Raw genomic sequence first — 18,838 nt, 5'->3', positions numbered from 1 at the left:
ACAATCTGTCACATGCATTCTGAGGGCAGATAACTTCATATCTTAACGCTACTTTGGAAAGAAATATGAGGATCAGAACTGAAGCACGCAACTGCAGATCAAACAAACCAGTGCTACAGTGAGACAGGAAATAAGATTTCAGAGAAAGTAGAATATTAACTTATATTAAAAGGTAATAAAATATAAATATTGAATGCTAGAAAGACAGAAAAGAGCAACCTTTTCTGATTCAACTTATGGATGGTTTTCAATTAGCAAAAAAGATTTTTAAAAGTGATAAACATGTCTGAGGAGTATCTTCAGTAAACAAAATTATCCATTGAAATCAAAGCAGAAAACAGGAGGGGGGAAGGAACAAAAAGAATATAAGACTAAATCTGAAAATACCAAGTATTTTTATTGTCTTACTATACTTTAGACAAAGCACACTTGAGACATCTTCATCATGATCAGTAACAGCTCATTTGTTTCCAGAAAAAGTTTCAGAACAGTTTCCATTTCTGTCAGAAATGGGAATATTTTGGAGGCCGCAAATTCCTACTCTTTTTTTAAAAAGGGTTTGTGCATTTAGGAAATGACTGTACATGAGGCCACGGAAGGGCAAAATAGAAAGAAACTGACAGGATTTCATTGACAATGGGGTTTGCAGTTTGATTCTCCAAAGACTGTTCTAGTTTTTGGTTTATTACCAAGACCTACAGGTGAAGGACTTGGTACAAAGAAAAATTTGGTCAGCTACATCTTTTCCTTAAGAGCCTACATCAACGTAAAAGTATTAGAGGCTTTTCTTCCTGGAATTCCCTCCAGCACTAGAAGCTTTTAGTTGCGTGCTGGGCTCTAAAGACCTTCTCATCATCTTCCAAGCAAACAGACGAAATTTCTGCCTTCGAAGATCCATCGAGGACAGATGAGAAGAAAAGTTCATCTCCTTCTGTACTTCATGTCTCATTACTGCTTTTCTAATAGAGCAAGAACCCAGCACAAGGACACCTCCACATATCCACTGACTTTGGCTTTCAGATGGCCACATCTCTCCCCAGCCACATTTCTTGCATCAAAGAAACCTCTTCCTTTCTTTGCCTTTTGCCTTCTTTCCCTGTAAAGGTGCAATTGCATCTGGGAATTTCTGACAGGTGGCCATAAACACCCTTCCCTTCCCTGAGCATTCTGCCATCACTACAACCTGGTTAAAACCAGTACAGTAGTGGAAGAGGAGTCTTTATTATTGAGTCTGCCCATAAGGGAGTAACAGCTGCATACCAGACCTGACTGAATTTAAAAAGAGGTGAAGGAAACATGCACTGTAAAGGTATATGAGGATGTTACTACTCTGTTTGTACCCCATGCATGCCTGGAGACATCAACACCAGCTGCCGCATAGCTTTTAAAATTCAACCTGGCCGTGATGGAAGGATGCAGAGAAGACTGCCAAATTGGAGAGGGCTCCCAGGCCATGGTTCTGATCAACCACAAAGACTCTGGTCGTATCTCCACAACTGAAGAACACTCAAACATTTTCTTCAACCGCTTTGAAGTATTTTAATATGGCAACCTCAGGCTCTGAGGTTTTAAACAGTCATAAGGAAACATCAGTGAGACAAGACAAAGTTCATTTTGGACAGTGCCTAATGGGTGCGTAGCAGTAAGTTAACAAGCACAGTGATAGTAATTTGTTTCTACAGGAAACTGCCCAGATGTAACTTGGGGAGGTCAGAGAAAAACAAAGAACAGAGGCTTACAAAATCCTCACAGAAAATTAATCAGGGAATGAAGACAGGCCAGCAAAGGGTCGCCCAGAGCAATTAACAGTGATAGAGAGGAGAGGGCCAACTCAACGGACTCATATCCTGCTCTGAAGACTCCAAACGGACATACAAACCCCCCAAGTCTGTCCCCTCCCCTGATGTTCTGCAGCTCCACCCTCTGGACCCTCTGCCCCAAGTCCAGCAGCCCGTCATCTCTCTTGGACAGCAGCTTCCTTCCGATGCCTGGTTAACACAGCTCACGATATCCAGCCACACAAATCTGTGCTACGCTGGTGAACATTTGTAATTCAAATCCTAGTGAAGGCATACAGTAGAGGGATGGTTACGGTTCAGTAATATGTGTTTTTAGTTTCACTTTACCTTTGTACTTTAAAAATGCCTAGGAAATTACATTTATATAAAACCTAAGTTATTTAAGTTGCAGAATTGAGCACTTAAGAAGTTAAGAAATGCCAGATGTCCATACAACCTTATTCCTGTCCCTCTTTGATATGCCCCATGATATAGTCTTTACATGACCACATCCAAAAAAATTTCACAGGAACCCTGCCTTATTAAGTGCACAGAGCAGAGGCACAGGGGAACAGAATTAATGTTGCATAGGCAACTGTAAATCTGGTATTTCCTAACTTTCAAGTACTTGATTTTGCAACCTAAGTAACATTCTTAATTTATTTTTGTATCCAATAAATAAAATGGTGTATTGGTTGCCTTACTGACAAACCGATTCCCCCACAGGTGACTCTTACACAACCTCAGAAAAATCAAGACCAGCTGTCCATACACTTGTAAGACCCAAAAGCATGTCTGCATTTTAAATTTAATAATATAAATAATAACCATAGGTGTTACTCAAACCTTGCAAAATTCTACTACCCAGTCATGTGGAACATGCCATTCTTTTGCTGGTGAGTGAACAAAATATCACACTTTTCATATGAGTAAGCACATTCTGTGACTTAGCTGGCACACTTTTTTGACAAATTTATTAAACTCTGTTAATCCATGTGTTGTGTCAGTCAGTAAAAATCAGCACTCTTCTTAGTGCTGTTTAACAAAAATGGTATTTCTGTTTAATGAGCATACAGCCCTCCCTTCCCCCACTAAGCTTCCTTCACAAAACCTTTTACTCAGAAACAGAACAAGAGCCAATAAATAAATGCATCTTTTATATTCCTATTTTACAGTGCATTTTAACTAGTGAATGTGCTGTGCGCTTTTATTCACCTGATTGCCTTCATCTCTGTATTATTACTGTATTTAGCATACCATCAGCAGCCAAGCAGAACCAAACAAACTCATGTTCAGACTTCAAAGCAGGAAAAATATTAATTGTGGCGTCTGCATGTTTACAGTAGATGGAGTGACATCCACCACTTCTCCCAGCCACAGTCACAGAGGTTCTGTGGACAGCCCAGGTCACTGCCAGTGCCTGCAGGCAGCACTCCTTTAGTTTTCACTGATCGGCCTGGTCTTAGGCCCTGCCTGCCTGTGCCTACATGACTCTGCACACCATGTCAGTCACCCAGATCTTGTGGCACAAAGTGTCTGTCGTTGCCTGACTGATGCAGTATTTTACTTACTATCCTGCTGGAGCTACAGTGCAGCTATAAGTAAATAGCAAAGCTTTAGCCCCAGTAAGCCAACGAAATGTCCCCTATCCAGAAGCTGGATGGAAGAATCCAACTACCTAAGCAGATAAAATTTACTTCCTGTTCGTAGCAGCACCACAACCATGCAACAGAAAATGCAAGGAACAGCATTTCCACGACAAATAGTTTACATACAGTGCATGGGCACAACTCTATGAAACAAATTCTGGTATTACTAATATCTGGAAAGAATTCAGTGAAAAATATACCAAAATTGCTCTCACGTGACCCTCTCCTCAGAAATCTTCTCTATCCCCAAGCAAAAGCGACCTTCCCTAAAGCTAGGCCTCATGCCTCACGTGAACCATGTTGGATGTACCCCCTTCATTCATGGCCAAGTCCATTTTTCCTCCTTCAGCAGTTTGGTTTAGTGTGCGGTTGAGCTATTATGAACTTGACATGCACTCTGTAAATTATATGTTGGTATTCTCAGTCATAAAAAAGCCATACGGAGCTGTAAGAAAATATGGCTGATAACTATTAAAGTTTTTATATGCCATTTTCGCAACCACTTCACTTCAAAATGCCTGCTCCGAAACACCAACTCGCTAAAGCATAGTTTGGGTATACCATAGGCTTGTAGTCAACATATTTAAATAATATTTTCCTCACAGATTTCCTGCAGCTGCTTACTATTACTCATCTCCACCATCTCATCCCCTCTTCAGGAAGGCCAGAAGGATCTGTTAAGTGGTGGTGACAAAGATCTTACATTTGACCACTCAAGAAATGCATTTGCTCTGACACAACTCTGGTTATCCTACTGTGAGAGGAAAAAAAACAACACTTAAAAGATGCTGAAAGATAAGCTTTTTATCTTCCACTCAGATGCTCTGCCTCTCTGATAAAAATCTTGATAACTTACCCTGCTTTCACATCTCGCTCCTGCAACAATACTTTTCTCCTTGGGGACACTCAGATCACACCAATATTCAAACAATCAGTAACACCTTGTTATTAGGCAATAAGTGATCCTCTGGAAATTGAGCATGCTAGCTACACGATGGCCCCAGTCCCCATGAGAAGAAAATGAGAAAATTCACTGTCCAGCAACCCACAGAACTCAGGAACAGTGTGGCTGTGAATAAGAACTAGGACAGCCCCATGGCCATGACACATGAAAGGAAACTGCTGAAGAAACAAAGTGCAACTTGATTACCGTCAAGTAAGCACAGCCTAAAAGCAAGGCAAATAGTGAAGAAAATACATGAAAACACTGAAGTACACAGAGAATTCATTCTTCTTAATGTCAGATGAATATAGAAAAAAATTATCTTTAGGAAGGACAAGCCCATTCTCGTAGAAAAAAAACATTGTTATGCTTAAAATGGGAAAAAAATCACAATTGAGGTCTGCATTTATTTTCACTTAACAAGCTTGAAAGTGCGTAAGGTGCAGCTTGTGCTCTGCAAACAAGACAGTTTTCCTTCTCTTTTTGTCTCTCCCCAAGAACTACTGATTTACGAGCATCCTTAACAATGGGACCCTGCGACAACCATTCTAAGATAAATCCTGCTTGTGCAAACACTTCTCAAAACAGGCAGAATATCTGAGTCATGCAGGAAAGCATGATGCACTTGCACAGTTCACCTTTCAGTTGAAATTCACTGCATTCAACCTGCATGTCCATGGAAGTCAGAGAGCAAATAATATGATAAAACAAAGGATTTATCCCAGGAACTGAGTAACTGCTTCGTGAGTCACACTGGAATTAAGCTGTGATGCTGCTTCGAGGTAGGAAAAAAGAAATCAGAGGAAGATATTTCAGAGATGGTTAGGATTAACACAAGTCTCTTTCCCCCGCAGAACCGAGCAGGGCTGGTATGTGAGCAGCCTGTCTCCAGAGGCACACGACCAAGGACAACAGACACTGTTTATCTTCATAATTTGCTTGTCTGACTCCAGGGGCTGCTGACCTGCTACAGCTTTGCAAACCCACCCTCATGACCACCATTCCAAGGGACAAATGTTCTTCACAGAATCTCATTTGCTGCTTTTTTTCCACCAAGACTCCCACATCACTATCCTTAAAGCGACGCTGGTGTTCACAATAGCGCTCCCAGCTCTGCTTTTACTTTTTTTTTTTTTTTTAAATCAGTACAAGCCACTTGTTGCCAGCCTAGCACTTTTTCCTATTTAAAGTACATTTGTCAGGCAGCCAAGGTTTTGCAAAAGAAAGTACCCAGAGGGCCACAGCCTGCCTCCACATAACCACGCAAGAAAGCACTCTTGACAGAAACTTCCTTCCACTGTACTTCTTCCCTCTCAAGTCCTCTCTGCATGAGCAAACTGGACTAGTGTTTCATATAATTTTAAAATCAAGTTAAACAAATACGAACCTTTGCAAAGGCCCTCTTCTGATTTTCCTTAATGCTAATCCCTAAAGATTTACTCTGACCCCAAAACAAATCTGTATTAAAGCAAAACACAACCATCCACACATTTCTGCAACAGTTTAATTGCATCAAGCACAATCATAACCCTAGTTTGAATTGCATGACTTCTTCATAACCAAAATGCAATTCCAGCATGGGTGCAGACCCCAAAAATTTACCATCTTGGTTAGAGCATGGTTTCTACACCATGCAGGGCCTCAGACAACGCTAAGACAATAAATATTTTGAAGCCAAATTTCTGAGATACTACAGTAAAATACCTAAAAAAAAAAAAAAAACCCTTCAGCTAGTGCATAAATGAACAAGAACACGAGAGAGGGGCTCAAGGATACACTGCAAAGAGGTAAATTTCAAGATCCCTGTGGGCTGTCACACTTTCTTTCCCAGCGCTCCACTCAGTCTCAGTGTTAGAGAGGCAAGATACCAAAAGGAAAGGGAGCAGCGCAAAAGAAGTGGAAGGGCACTTTAATTTTTGTAGAACATTTGCCATCAGTGGAGCAGATAAGAAAATCCAGGGAGCTTATGCATAAGTTTCCAATAAAATGTACTAATTCAAGGCCATTGGCTAGTTTATGTATGATTTGGACTTTTAAAAAATATGGTGTTTATCTAGTTCACGGATTTGATTTCCATTTGAAACAACAGAAGTGTCAACGTTGCTCTTAGAGAGCCAAAAAAAACACCTTTGGAAATAAATATCCATCTTTTATTAAGAAAATAAACCTTAAAATCCAGGGGGGTGCTGTGCACAGGAGACACAAAAAGCACCGTGATGCTGAAACTGATGAATTCACAATTCTTACTGTTCCCTCAGTGCTCTGAAATAAATCCCAACAGAAACAAAAAGCCAAACCATAAATGCCTGATTTCTCCTGGGCAAACCAGTGGTTAAACTGCAGGGAATTTATTTTAATTCTAGTGGCAAGCGGGGGCTTGGGAGAGCCCCCAGCTGATGGGCTGCAGCACTTTAGCCGGCTATGGCCCAACTCTGCCGCAGCAGGACAGGCAGACGTTACGCACCCGGCCTCCTCTCTCCCAGCCTCTCAGGAAGCTCTGAAGCCGATTTTCCCCAGCAGTATTCTCTGGAAGAAAAGTTCACTTCTCATGAAGGTAATTCAGATTTTTTATTTATTTTTAATGCCTCCCCAGGGAAGGTGAGGTGGGGGGAGCTTCCTTGCTCAACAGAGAGAATGAAATTTTCCTGTACCGGTGCCAAGAATAGACACCCTAAATTCCGCGATCCTAATCTCCAGCCATCCATCAACAGCAGGGTGGGTCCAGCTGATTCAGATTTTCTATTAGCTAGTGACTTTGTGTACTAAAAAAAGTCGCCGTACCACCCAATTGTTCCTACTGCTCTCTGCTCTGCGAAAGCACAGGCTTGGTAGTAGCTACCTCAACAAATGCCTTAAGTACTTCCCCAGCAGGCCTCTAACTGGCACCAGTCCTCTTCCCACCAGCCCTCCCGAGTCCCTGCATGCCCCTCTGACTTCACAGCAGGAGCTTTTGCTACGGCAGCGTTTGCTCCGCTGTCCTTCTGGCAGGCATCAGGGAAAACACCAACTCTGAGCATCTGCAGTACTACAGGAGCCAGAACCTGAGGACAAGCCTAATCCGTAGATAGGCTGATGGTTCAGTGGCAACTGTTCATTTACAGGGCCAATTACTATTCATACAGACTGTGATCAAGGCCCATATACAGGTCACACTGTGACATTTGAAGGAGGGATAACAAACTCTCCAGCTTGGAGTTTATATCTGAACAGTTCACTGACGTATAAGCCTAGTAAATTAGTGCACTGGCCAGATATTAAATAACCTACATTCATTGGTGATTTTCTGTACAAGAAATTCAAATATGAATAATATGATTAATGTTATTCTGTTATTTACACAGTAAAATCAATAGCAGAACAAGTAAACCGGCAAAGCACTTAAAAATAGAACTAAAAAATTAAAAAAAATATGGCCAAGGCTCTCTGCAGTCAGTTACTTCAGTCATTCTCATTTACATTCTCACACTTGGCACTCTGCAAGTTTTCAACACCCATATGCAAGTGCCATGCATTGGAGCAAAAATAAAGAGAGAAGCTGAGACCAGTTCATTTCAGTTAAACAAAAAAAATCAAACACCACACATCTCTGGGGGTCACAAAACCTTTTGTTCTCATTCATATTCCTAACAGCCACAGAGAAACAAAAGGACTTAGTAAGCCAGGCATCTCTGGATTTTAACAGCATGGGCCATGCACAAGCAAGTAAATTTTTAGTGGAGGTAATGGCAAACGTTTCATGAGTTCAGATAGTATTAGAGCATCAGAAGAATACAATGTAAAAAAATGAAAATGAGCAGAATTGGTATCCAGACATTCACTTTTGGTCTAACCTTCTCTGCAGCTTAGAACACAGACTACTTTGGACTCCATATTTTCGTTCAACATCACCATCAGGCAAAAAGAAAGGTAGCTGACCATTTCTAACAAAGGAAAATCACGAGATACCTTCTAACAGTTTTGAAAAGTGACTGCTGACCCATCTTAAAGGTAAGTTTTTCAGAAAGTTAGATACCCTCTTGTTAACTACCTTCCTACTGACAAAATTGGCATAAAACCAACCACCAAACAACACCACAAAGTTCTCTAGCTCCTTTGCAAAGAATAGCCTCTAAAGTCATTAGTGGAAACACAAAGGAGAAACTCTGGAAAAGCAAAACCAACACAGAAGCCTCTGAGAGAACGGGGCAGAAATATGAATTGCCTATTTCATTAATATAGTGAGGCATTTAGAAAAGGAATCTCACTAATGCAAAATCATGCCCTTGGAAGGAACTTCATTTATTTTTTACTATTAAGTTAGTAAAACAAACATCTAAGTATTCAAGAAGCCTACACTATAAATTGCAAACATAGTGAGCTATGTTGATGAGTGTTTAGTCTCCTGTCATAAAGTAAGGAGAGACCTTATTCAGTACTCAAAACAGCTTCAATGGAATTCTGAGAAGCAGCAGCAAGAATGCTAAATGTTTTGTTCAAATAAACCAACTTTTGGATTAGGAAAATAAAAATTAATAGTTCTTTACCCAGATGTTCATAAAGCACCTAGCACACCAACTTATCAAGTAAACACTTGCTAAAATTTTCAACTATGCACATTTAGGGGTAAGCAATTAAATTTATATATTACACATCTCTATCTAAAGACATACATCTTTAGATTTTAATGTACTGCAGACTGTTAAACACATCAGTAGAAAGCTGGAAGTTTTGTCAACTGTTATACGTGTTATATTGAAAAGAACAGATGACCCACTTAGGAAGGCACACAAACAAGGCAAGTTTGCAGGAACACAATGGCTAGACCATCAAAAGGATCAATGAAAAAACAGTATCGAGTTACTTAACACTGTATTGACCTAAATAAACTTGTCACTCTTAAGCAATCATCTCTGACTCTTTGCAAACAGGAAACATATAATACATTAAGTATACAAACATAAGAAAACATATATAAAGACTCTGGAATACAGCAGTGAAATTCTGTTGCACACCAATATATGTAACTCAAACAGAACAAAGATTTCCCCTCTCCCATGTATAGCATCAAAAGAACAGCTTACCCTTTCCACTTGTCCTTCTTTGTGCTTCAGCTTGTACACTTTCAGCTTTGGAAGGAAAGTCTCTACGTAGTTCTTGTCTTCCATGCCTTGGAGCAGTATCCCATGGAATGCCAATCTGCAGGTGTTTGCGTGAATATCTGTATCCAGCTTGGAGCCGATCACAAGGCACAGTTTAGGGCAGGTGACGGGTTTTTCAAACTCTAGCAAAGCCCACTGTTGTCTTGGTAGCTGGACTTCTGATTGGTCATTTTCTTTGTTCTCCTCTGAAGATTTCGAGTCCTTGGACAAATATTCCTCTTGATAAAGATAATCTTTTTCAAAATCAAAAACATTCTCTTGAACTTCTTCATTGAAGTCAGCAGGAGCTGGACTGAAAAACATCACTCTTCCCATGACTGTTTCATGACCAACGGTGATATGGAATTTAGCCTTGGTCTGAAGAGCTCCTCGAAAATACTGGATTTTCTTCAGCGAAATTATTGCAGCATGGATGGTGTGAAGTGATTCTGGGGTGCAAATCAGCCCTCGTTCCAGTAGTTTGGGATCAAACTGGGTCACACAGATGCCTACTCTGTCACCCTGCATAGCGTAAGTCACAGGACTGTGGAACATCTGCATAGACTTGACTTTCTTTGTCACCTATTGATGAAAGAGCAAGAAAGAAAAAAATTAATTGCACACAAGCACATCACAAGCATAAAGCCATGTCACACCCTTCTCACTTCTAAGGAGGCTGATGTTCTACTAGAAGGGTGCACAATTCAGAAATCAGAAAGTGAAGAGGCTAAGAACGTGATGCTATCATTTAAAATTAGCACAGGTTTGCATCTTACCTTGTTCTATTTCTGTTCACGAAACTGTAGCATTACAATGGCCAGAATTATGTCGATATTTGCTCCATCTCTACTGCAATAACTTCCTACTGTCTACAAATCAGATATCAGATATACCCACACCATGGAATAGCTTATTCAATGTACTCTCCCCCAAGCACCTGTACCAGCAGAAATGTAGTAGTACAACATCCATCCATGCACCTGCCTCACTGCTTTTCTACCCACTTCCATTATTTTTTTCATTCACTTTTTTGACTTGGTTAAACTCAACTGTGAAGTGCTCAGAACAAAATTGCTTTCCTTATAGTGCATTTGTACAACACCAAGCACAATGCAATCTTGTAAACTATCACATCAAATTAATTGATAATACAAAAAACTAAGATTGCATAGCCTATTCCATTCTACATATTACAAAAGAAAAAAAAAATCTTCAAAGTCTTTTACTGCAAATATTTGTATGCTTATAAACAAGGCTAGCATCACCACCATTAAAATCTGGGGGTTCCACCTGTTATGATTATCACATGAAAAGTAGAGCACTGGTCACAAATTAAAATCTATTAAAATATGTCTATATTAAAATCTAATAAGGTTGCCATTCTATTACTTATTCGAAGGAGTTCTTCAGCAGAAGAGTGAAATAAGCTTTTAAAGATCAGTCTTGGCTCTGCTTGATCAGACCAAGCCAATTTAGTTTAACAAGGTTTCATTTTGGCTTTTCTTTCAGTTCTGTAAACCATCTTTCAATAAGATTTTTCAGGTTTGCGTGTAACCAAAAGTTTTTTCTGATAATATGTTTATGTTACCACCTGTTGCATTGATACTAATGGGCATTGGAGAGTTGACCACTCTGCCTGAAATCCTTACATTAGATACCAAGATTTTAATACTGAAATGATATCTTTGGCAATAAAAAATACCTCTCCTAAATAAATATTAAGTACTTGGACAAGAGTCCTCAGTACAGAAAACTTACATACAACGTTTTTGAAAGGCTGAAACCTCAAAATTCAGATCCAAGAACCAAATGCTCCATGGGAAAGCGCTTTTCTAGAGATCATTTCTTGAGTATGTTTTTATCAACATACAATGGATTATACTGTGGAATGTGCACAGAACAAAATCAGTAGCAGACCTCCACTCTCTGTATCATTTTCTTTTCTGCTCTCTTCGCTTTTTGATAGCTGTGGAATTGGTACTAAGAAAAGGTTCATGCCAAATGCTACTGTGCAATTTTCAGCATTCATGCCATTATTATGTCTTACTCAGCTGCAACTATTCTCAAATTAATCCTCCACCACTGCATATACTTTAGCAACCCATCTTCTAATCCTTGCCTATCATATCTTCTATTCCTGGAAGAACTCAAAATGCACAAGCAGTGATGAAGAGAATCCCAAATCAAGCGCGTTACAATCAGACTCGGCAGATCTGGGGTTCATTCTCAGTATGTCACACAACTTAGAGCACATCATTTAGGTTAGACTACTCAGAGCAGTCTAGAGAAGTTAACTTTATTAATCCCAGAATTATCTACTTGCAGGATAGCATTGAAAATCTCTGCTTTTTCTCCTGCATCTTGGATGCAATGTGTAAGTGGAAATAAAGTGTTTATTCACCTTTTCCTTTTCTACAAAGCCTGCCAACTCTATTTGAAGGGCGTAATACTTGACCCCATACAAGTCTTTGTGTGTCTTCTCAACACCACCAACATAAGCAATACTAAGAGAATACTGTAGAAAAGAAGACAGAGAAGGACTCATAGGAGAACAAATTGTAGGAACTTAGATCAAAATAAATTAGGTGAAAAGCTTTTTTAGCTGAACAAAAACCTTTATTAGCTGAAATATAAAAGCTCTCCAAATAAGCCAGGACAAAATTACAGGAAATATACAAAAAGGTCCTTTGAAAAAGGAAAAAAAAATCTAGCAGATACACATCTTCTGGAAAAGAACAAAAATTCTACATTTTTTCTTGAAAGTGTAATTATACAGATAACAATGGCTCCTACAAAGACTGTTTGGGCTCCCTGCATCTCTAGCTGCTAACCACAATCAAAAGATACATCCACCCTTTTCCAAACTATGACAAGCTAATTATTGTAGCACTTTTCAGATCAAGCATCACATTGATGCCTGTGTATTCTCCAGGTATCCAAAAGACATTATGAGAATGGAGAGATCATGAGGTAGGTGTATGTACAAGAAGAAACCCTGGACCAAAATACTTTGGTGTGATCTTAACTAATGTCAAAACATAATTTAGAGGCCATTTTAAATATTTATTAGAATTTTAGTTCGACATTTTTATATTCAAATATATATTCATTATTCCTCTGGAAAAACACCTGAGAGAGTACTACCTCTCTAGATGGGCAGGAAAGAAACAACTTCATAGTTTTCACCTCTACTGTTCTGTTCACCTACAAGCTTGTAGTTTTGAAGTCTGGAAGTATCAGAAATTGAATCAAACCCTTTCACCTTTCTTTCACTGTAACCTGCCTCTCCCTCTCCAGTTTCAATCACTGCAACAGTTGCAGCACTGGTGATACTACAAAAAATGGTTAAGGACTTGTTTAAAAAAAGCTTTTGTAAATATGTTTCACAGAAAGGAGCAAGTACTACAGAATTGAAATCGCCATATGAAAAGTATCAGATTATTTTGAAAGACTATGATGTAATACATGATAATTAAGCCTTCTACAACCATGCACAGAGTCAACCATAAACCGACAAGAACTACAAGATCTTCTATACCTCTTAAAGGAACTGAAACATGCACAAGTGATCTATGCAGACACAAAGGCTTTTATTTTATTATGAATCTTCTGGGTTTATAGTATTTTTTTTTAGAAACATTTTAACACTTAGCTAGTTAAAATATTCTCCCTAAATTAACTCAAATGATTAGGATAGATGTATTTGACATGCAGCTTATAAATAACGATCAGAAAGAATTAATAAGTACTTCTAGAATATTCATTTCACGTGATTAAACCTTTTCAATAACATTCACAGTTCTCAACTATGGCATAGAATGCTGGCTTGTATCAGAATATGGGCTGCCTTCTTTGATATTTCGCAGCGTTGAACTACATTAAAAGGAAGATATATTTATTGAATAACATTTTCCATGACAAACATTTGCTGCAATTCCTACATGTAGAAGAACCTTTGCAGTGGACTACCAACACAGGAGTATTTTCCAGTGTTGTATGAGACTTAACAGTATGGTTCCCCTTAATACATTTGCTGACAGCCCTGTCACAAGTCTTCAACACAAGTTCAGGAAAAAAGTCATGAATCCTGAGCAATTCTCTTTCAGGATCTCTTTCAGAGAACAGCATCCTAGTTAAAAATCACTGAGAATTTGCAGAAGAACATAAAGCAAAGCTTTCCTGCCTCATCCCAAACAGATTATCCGTGCTGCCCTCAACATGGGAAGCAAGCTTCCCCACCTTTGCTGGGCTCACCCAGAACTTTCACCCCCACCTTGTTTCTTTGTAGCTGGGTCTGGTTTTCAGACAGCTCTGGCTGTCCTCTGACATGCAAAGGGAAAGGTACTGCATTACTCAACCTACTGAAAATCAGCACTTCGTAATGACCTGTATCTAGTACCTTGTATACTATTTAATCATCCCATCTATATTCGTTGTTAAATGCAAACAGTCTTTCCCCTTATATTCAATGGTATCTGCTCTTGTGTCTGAAGTTCCTATAGACACATCAGAGGTCAGAAGGAAAAGAGAATTGTAAGAACACATTCAACTCCTTTATTTCCTACACATTCTCAGTACTAGAATCTACTGTAAAAGGACCATACAGCACAGTATCTTAACTGACCATAACCTCTGTTCCAAGAGTATAATGCATGGAGGAATTAGAATCTAGGCAAAACAATGCTATGCAATGCCTAGGTGACTGGGGAGAGGGGAATTAGATCACAGAAGAGCTGAGTTGGAATTGCATCTTCAAAAGGTCAGACAGGACCAGCAGAAAAGTGAATCAGTGAGCTGATAAGCACCCACTGGATCAAATAACATGAGCCAAAGTAGCTCTAAATCACTAACTTCCTGTTTTCTGAGCAGACCACAAACATCACTACAGTATTTTACTCGATTCCTCTCTGAACATAACTGACAAAGACATTCGTCCATAGCTTAGAGTACTTTTTTTCTTTCAAGACACTGAAGTATACAACCAAAGTTCATCTTTGTTTTGTCTGGCCTTTAAAATACAAACGTGGAAACACTGAGAAGGATGCAACTGGCCCTGAGGATTAGATTTATTTCTCTTACGCATATCTAGTTTCTCTATGTAAGGTACATCCACAAGTTATAACAAAATCCTAAACTTCCACATTTTCTCTTGCTTTACAGCAAGAGAAACTGCAAGTAGGGAGTTAGGGCTAGATCGCTCAATGCACCCACCTACCAACAGACTGAAGTTAAATACTTACTCGGGAGCATTCTGGCCTGAGCAATAGGAACTCATAACTGAAATCAATTCTGACCAATATCTCCAGCTTTTCTTTGCATTTATTTCAAGCACTCAATTACTGTTCTCAAAACATTCTCTGTAAAACAACCACCTCATCTACGAAAATAGAGCAAGGACCATTCTAACAGTCCACTCAATAGAGACTTATTTTACTCTTTCTGGGAGTCAGGCATTTAGAAACAAGAAGAAAGTAAACGATGTTGAGTGTAACTTTAAAATGCCAGATGTTTTACATGCAGGTAAACATGGAAAATTTGGATACCATTGTAAAACATGCTACCAACTTTGCAAATAAATCCATTCCTTTTGCTTGCTAATAATGGAATGAAGGAATCGATTATATCATCATATAAATCAAGAACCAAGTGTTGAAATCTTACATGTGCAACAGGATTTAGTCTACTGGTTTGGTTTTGTTGTTGTTGTTTTTAAATTTGTATAATCACAATAATGTTCCTAAAGCATTATGTAAAGGTCTGTAAAAATGGTGAGAAGAAAGTTTGTCTTGAAATGAATACCAAAAAAAACCATGCAAAACAGAAATCGAAAGTACCCAAACAGTTCAGCCCTTGAGATAAACAAATGTGTTCAGTATAAGAGAACCTGTTATTTGAAGACCAAAGCAAAAGCTCACCAAGATTTTCAAAGCAGTTTAGTATAGACTAATAGAAAACAGGATACAGAAAAAGATCATTAGTGACTTTTTTCCCCTGATATGTCAGAGCTTCTTTTCCGTTATTTATCCAAGTTCCATTAAGTTATCAGCCATATGCCATTGCTCATAGCTTCTTTAGATAAGAACCTAGCCATCCTGCTGCCTCTCCCAATGCTGCAAAGTGCATCTTTCTGATATGAAAGATACAGCAACTGTACTACCACATAATACTGATGAGAAAGTGCAAAGTTACAATAATTAGCATTGATAATCTAATAGAGAAAAAGACTGGATTATAAATCCAGCATGTATAGGAGTATTACACATGTATTACAAAAACGGACCCACTTCAAAAGCAGACAACTCCAACCAGTTTAAAATAAAGGTCACGTCTAAGAGTCTAACTGCTAAGATCTGCATCTTGAAACTTATGGCTGAAAGGGGAAAGGAACTCAAATGATGAACAGATTCAGTCCTGAGGTTCAGAATCAGAAATCCAAGAGTAAGGCTGCCTCAAATCAGAGTGAAGAAAATAAAGTAATACCTCAAGAGGTATAAAGAGACCTTGCATCTGAATAAGGTGCTAAAAACAAGAGACAACACCTTCATATCATCCAGTAGAAGTGCCTGCTTGCACCTGAAGAGAAGCAGTGAACCCAAAGCCCAGCTGCACCACCACAATGCATCCTATATTTGCTGCTTTTGAAAGCAAGGACTGCCTTCCTCCCTACTGCAACTCCAACTAAAGAATAAGACACTCACCTTTCTGCTCCCAGAGTCATCTCTTTGTGGTCACAGGACATCACCCTGCACTGTCAAAAACACAGCCCACCTGTCCTAAAGGCTACCAGAACTTTGTTTTCAGCCAATCCCTGTCTAAGCCCGTGTACTGAAACTAAGAAAAACTCTAATTCAGACATAGGATTGTTCTCAGTTTTTAAAAGACTATTTTATTATTGTAAGTATGAAGCATACTAAATTTATTACTACATAAAATAAGGAAGACCATTCACAAGCAAAGTCCTATAGAAGAGTAAGCAGTGTTTTAGTGAAGACAAACCACTCTGCTCAAGAAGCTTCAAAAGGACATGTAGGCTGTGAACATACAAGACAACAACAATGAGAATTCAGAAATCATCAGTCAAGGCTCTTGCCCTACTCCATCTATACCCTCCACCACAAAAACGTTTATTTGAAAAGCTACAATATGGAATATCTTAACATTCTGAGCCTGGAACAGGTTGCCCATTGAAGCTGTGGCTGCCCCATCCCTGGAGGTGTTCAGGACCACGTTGGACAAGGCCCTGGATCTAGTGTGAGACATCCCTGCCCACAGCAGAGGGTTGGAACGAGATGGTCTTTAAGGTCCCTTCCAACCTAAGCCATTCTATGATTCTGTGATGCTACATCTCACAACAGGAGTTCCACAAATCTTCAACCAGGACTTCAGAAAAGCACGAAGTAGGAATAACAACACATCATTGAACAGAAACTGCACAACAGAAACTTTGCCCAATGCTTAAGGTGTGGAAAGTCATCTCTTCTGAGTCAACATCCCAAGGGCAGCTAGGACCAACAACAAACAGGAAAAGCCTCAAAGAGAAATAGTTAGAAGTTTGCTTATGTCACCAAGATGCTGTGACAGGTTTCTAAAATATCTTGAACATTTCTAGAATCTGCTATTTGACCACAGCCTCACTTTGTTTCCAGACAGAAAAGGAATATATTTTCTTCCACATGCTATATATTTCACATAGAATGGTTCCTTTACCTAAATTTTTAACTGAAGCTTTTAAGTGCATCACTATATGACCGCTCTGGTACTTATGTAATGCCACACACATGCTATCAGATTTTATTTAATCTACTCCTCCTCCTCCTGTTAAAATAACACCACAGCCTGAGTAGCCTGCGCTGCAGCATTGGAATAAAGCAATATAAAAGAGGATATGAAAATCCCCTTAGCTTAATTCCTTTCACAGCATCTACAATATGTCTATGCACCCAGTAACTAAAGAAGCAGGTCAATGATCTTACTCTCATGCTGCTCTGCTTTAATGTTTTAATTTTAATTTAAATTACATGCATGTTATATTCATGCATACAACCACAAATCAAAAATTAGCAAGTGTTAAGATTAAGGTTTGGCACATAATGTTAAGTGACCTTTTGTGCCTAGACACTCTCCTGTAATCTTTAAGTACATAATCTCAAACTTTTTTAGCAGAGCCTGATCCATCCAACGCACAGGCTGAACAAACCTCACTGAACAAAAAAAAAAAAAAAAAAAAAACTATCTTCTACTTCTTGTCCTCTGACTGAACTGGGGAATTTGTTCTTTACTGTAAACCATCAAATCCACACCGTAGTGCATGTATACTAATTTTTTGGAATTTTTAGTTATTTGGCAAAGTTCAGTGAATTTGTCACCCTTGTGATGTAACATGGTATTACTCCTCACTGCCACAGATAGGAAGTTTGGCTGTATAATTTGGTAAGATCCAACTTCAAGAAATACCTCAGTGTCTGTTTTTTGAAAGTGAAACACTGATTTTTCGGAGTGTTTAATCATTTCATTGCAATTTTACTCAGTGGGAGCAAAGCTCGCAATCACCCCAAGCACTTCAGCTAAAACCCCCAAACCCAACCCATAGCTCCACAGCTTCCGTATCAAAAGCCCTCCCAAAGTCACGCCTCTTCCCATGTCTAAACTTTGTCGCAGAAAAAAAATCAGGCTGGTCAAGCACGATCAGCCCTTGCAGAATTTCTCAGCACTTTCATGTTCTTCTCAGTTCATCCCTTAGATCTGCTCCTTTATCTGGGATTCACAGAAGGGAAACACCAGAAGTTTCGTTAAGCAACGATGATGCCATGTACAACTTTGCAGAGGTAACAGCAAATCGCAGGCAGCCTGACCTCGGTACTCGCTCTGCTCTGGGGCACCAAGACCCACGGTGCCTTTATTTTCTCTCTGTATTGCTTCCTCTAGATCTGGGTCAATCTATTGCTGTACCCCGTTCACTCCACCAGAGAGGAAAGGGAAGAAGGAAAGGCAGACCCCTTTTATTCCTTGGGCCCAAAGAGCCTAACAGCCATTCACATTGAACACACAGGGCTGTAAGTAGCAGAAGCCAGACACCTAATAGTCATTTTGAGATAAAAGGATATAAGACCTCTCCAAGTTTTCTTGTATCCAAAAATGAAGTCTTAAGATGTCAAGTAACCTTAAGTGCAAGGGGTACTGCTCGTGCTGTCTGTCACTCAAACAGCAAAGTATGCATTTTAAAAGCATACATAATGCTAATGAATTTAGCCATTAAGTATCTAGACAGAGAACATCAGAGCCACCATAAAACTATGGCATGGAATAAGCTTAAAATTTACATACCAATTAAAATTTCTGCAACTTATCAAA

At 39.2% G+C, this 18,838-nt stretch overlaps 1 protein-coding gene across 1 annotated transcript in view; it reads right to left on the bottom strand.

Moving 5' to 3' along the window:
* The window catches only part of EEFSEC (eukaryotic elongation factor, selenocysteine-tRNA specific), a 124,796-nt gene that overhangs the window by 45,099 nt on the left and 60,859 nt on the right, over window positions 1-18,838 (bottom strand). The window contains exon 6 of the mRNA XM_035546846.2: window positions 9,431-10,069. Within this exon, the coding sequence (XP_035402739.2) occupies window positions 9,431-10,069 (639 nt within the window). The remainder of the gene's footprint in view (window positions 1-9,430; window positions 10,070-18,838) is intronic.

This window comes from Cygnus atratus, chromosome 10 (assembly GCF_013377495.2).
Source record: "Cygnus atratus isolate AKBS03 ecotype Queensland, Australia chromosome 10, CAtr_DNAZoo_HiC_assembly, whole genome shotgun sequence".
Classification (NCBI taxonomy): Eukaryota; Metazoa; Chordata; class Aves; order Anseriformes; family Anatidae; genus Cygnus; species Cygnus atratus.
Note: the sequence above shows the minus strand (reverse complement) of the source record. Positions and strands in the feature narration are given on the sequence as shown.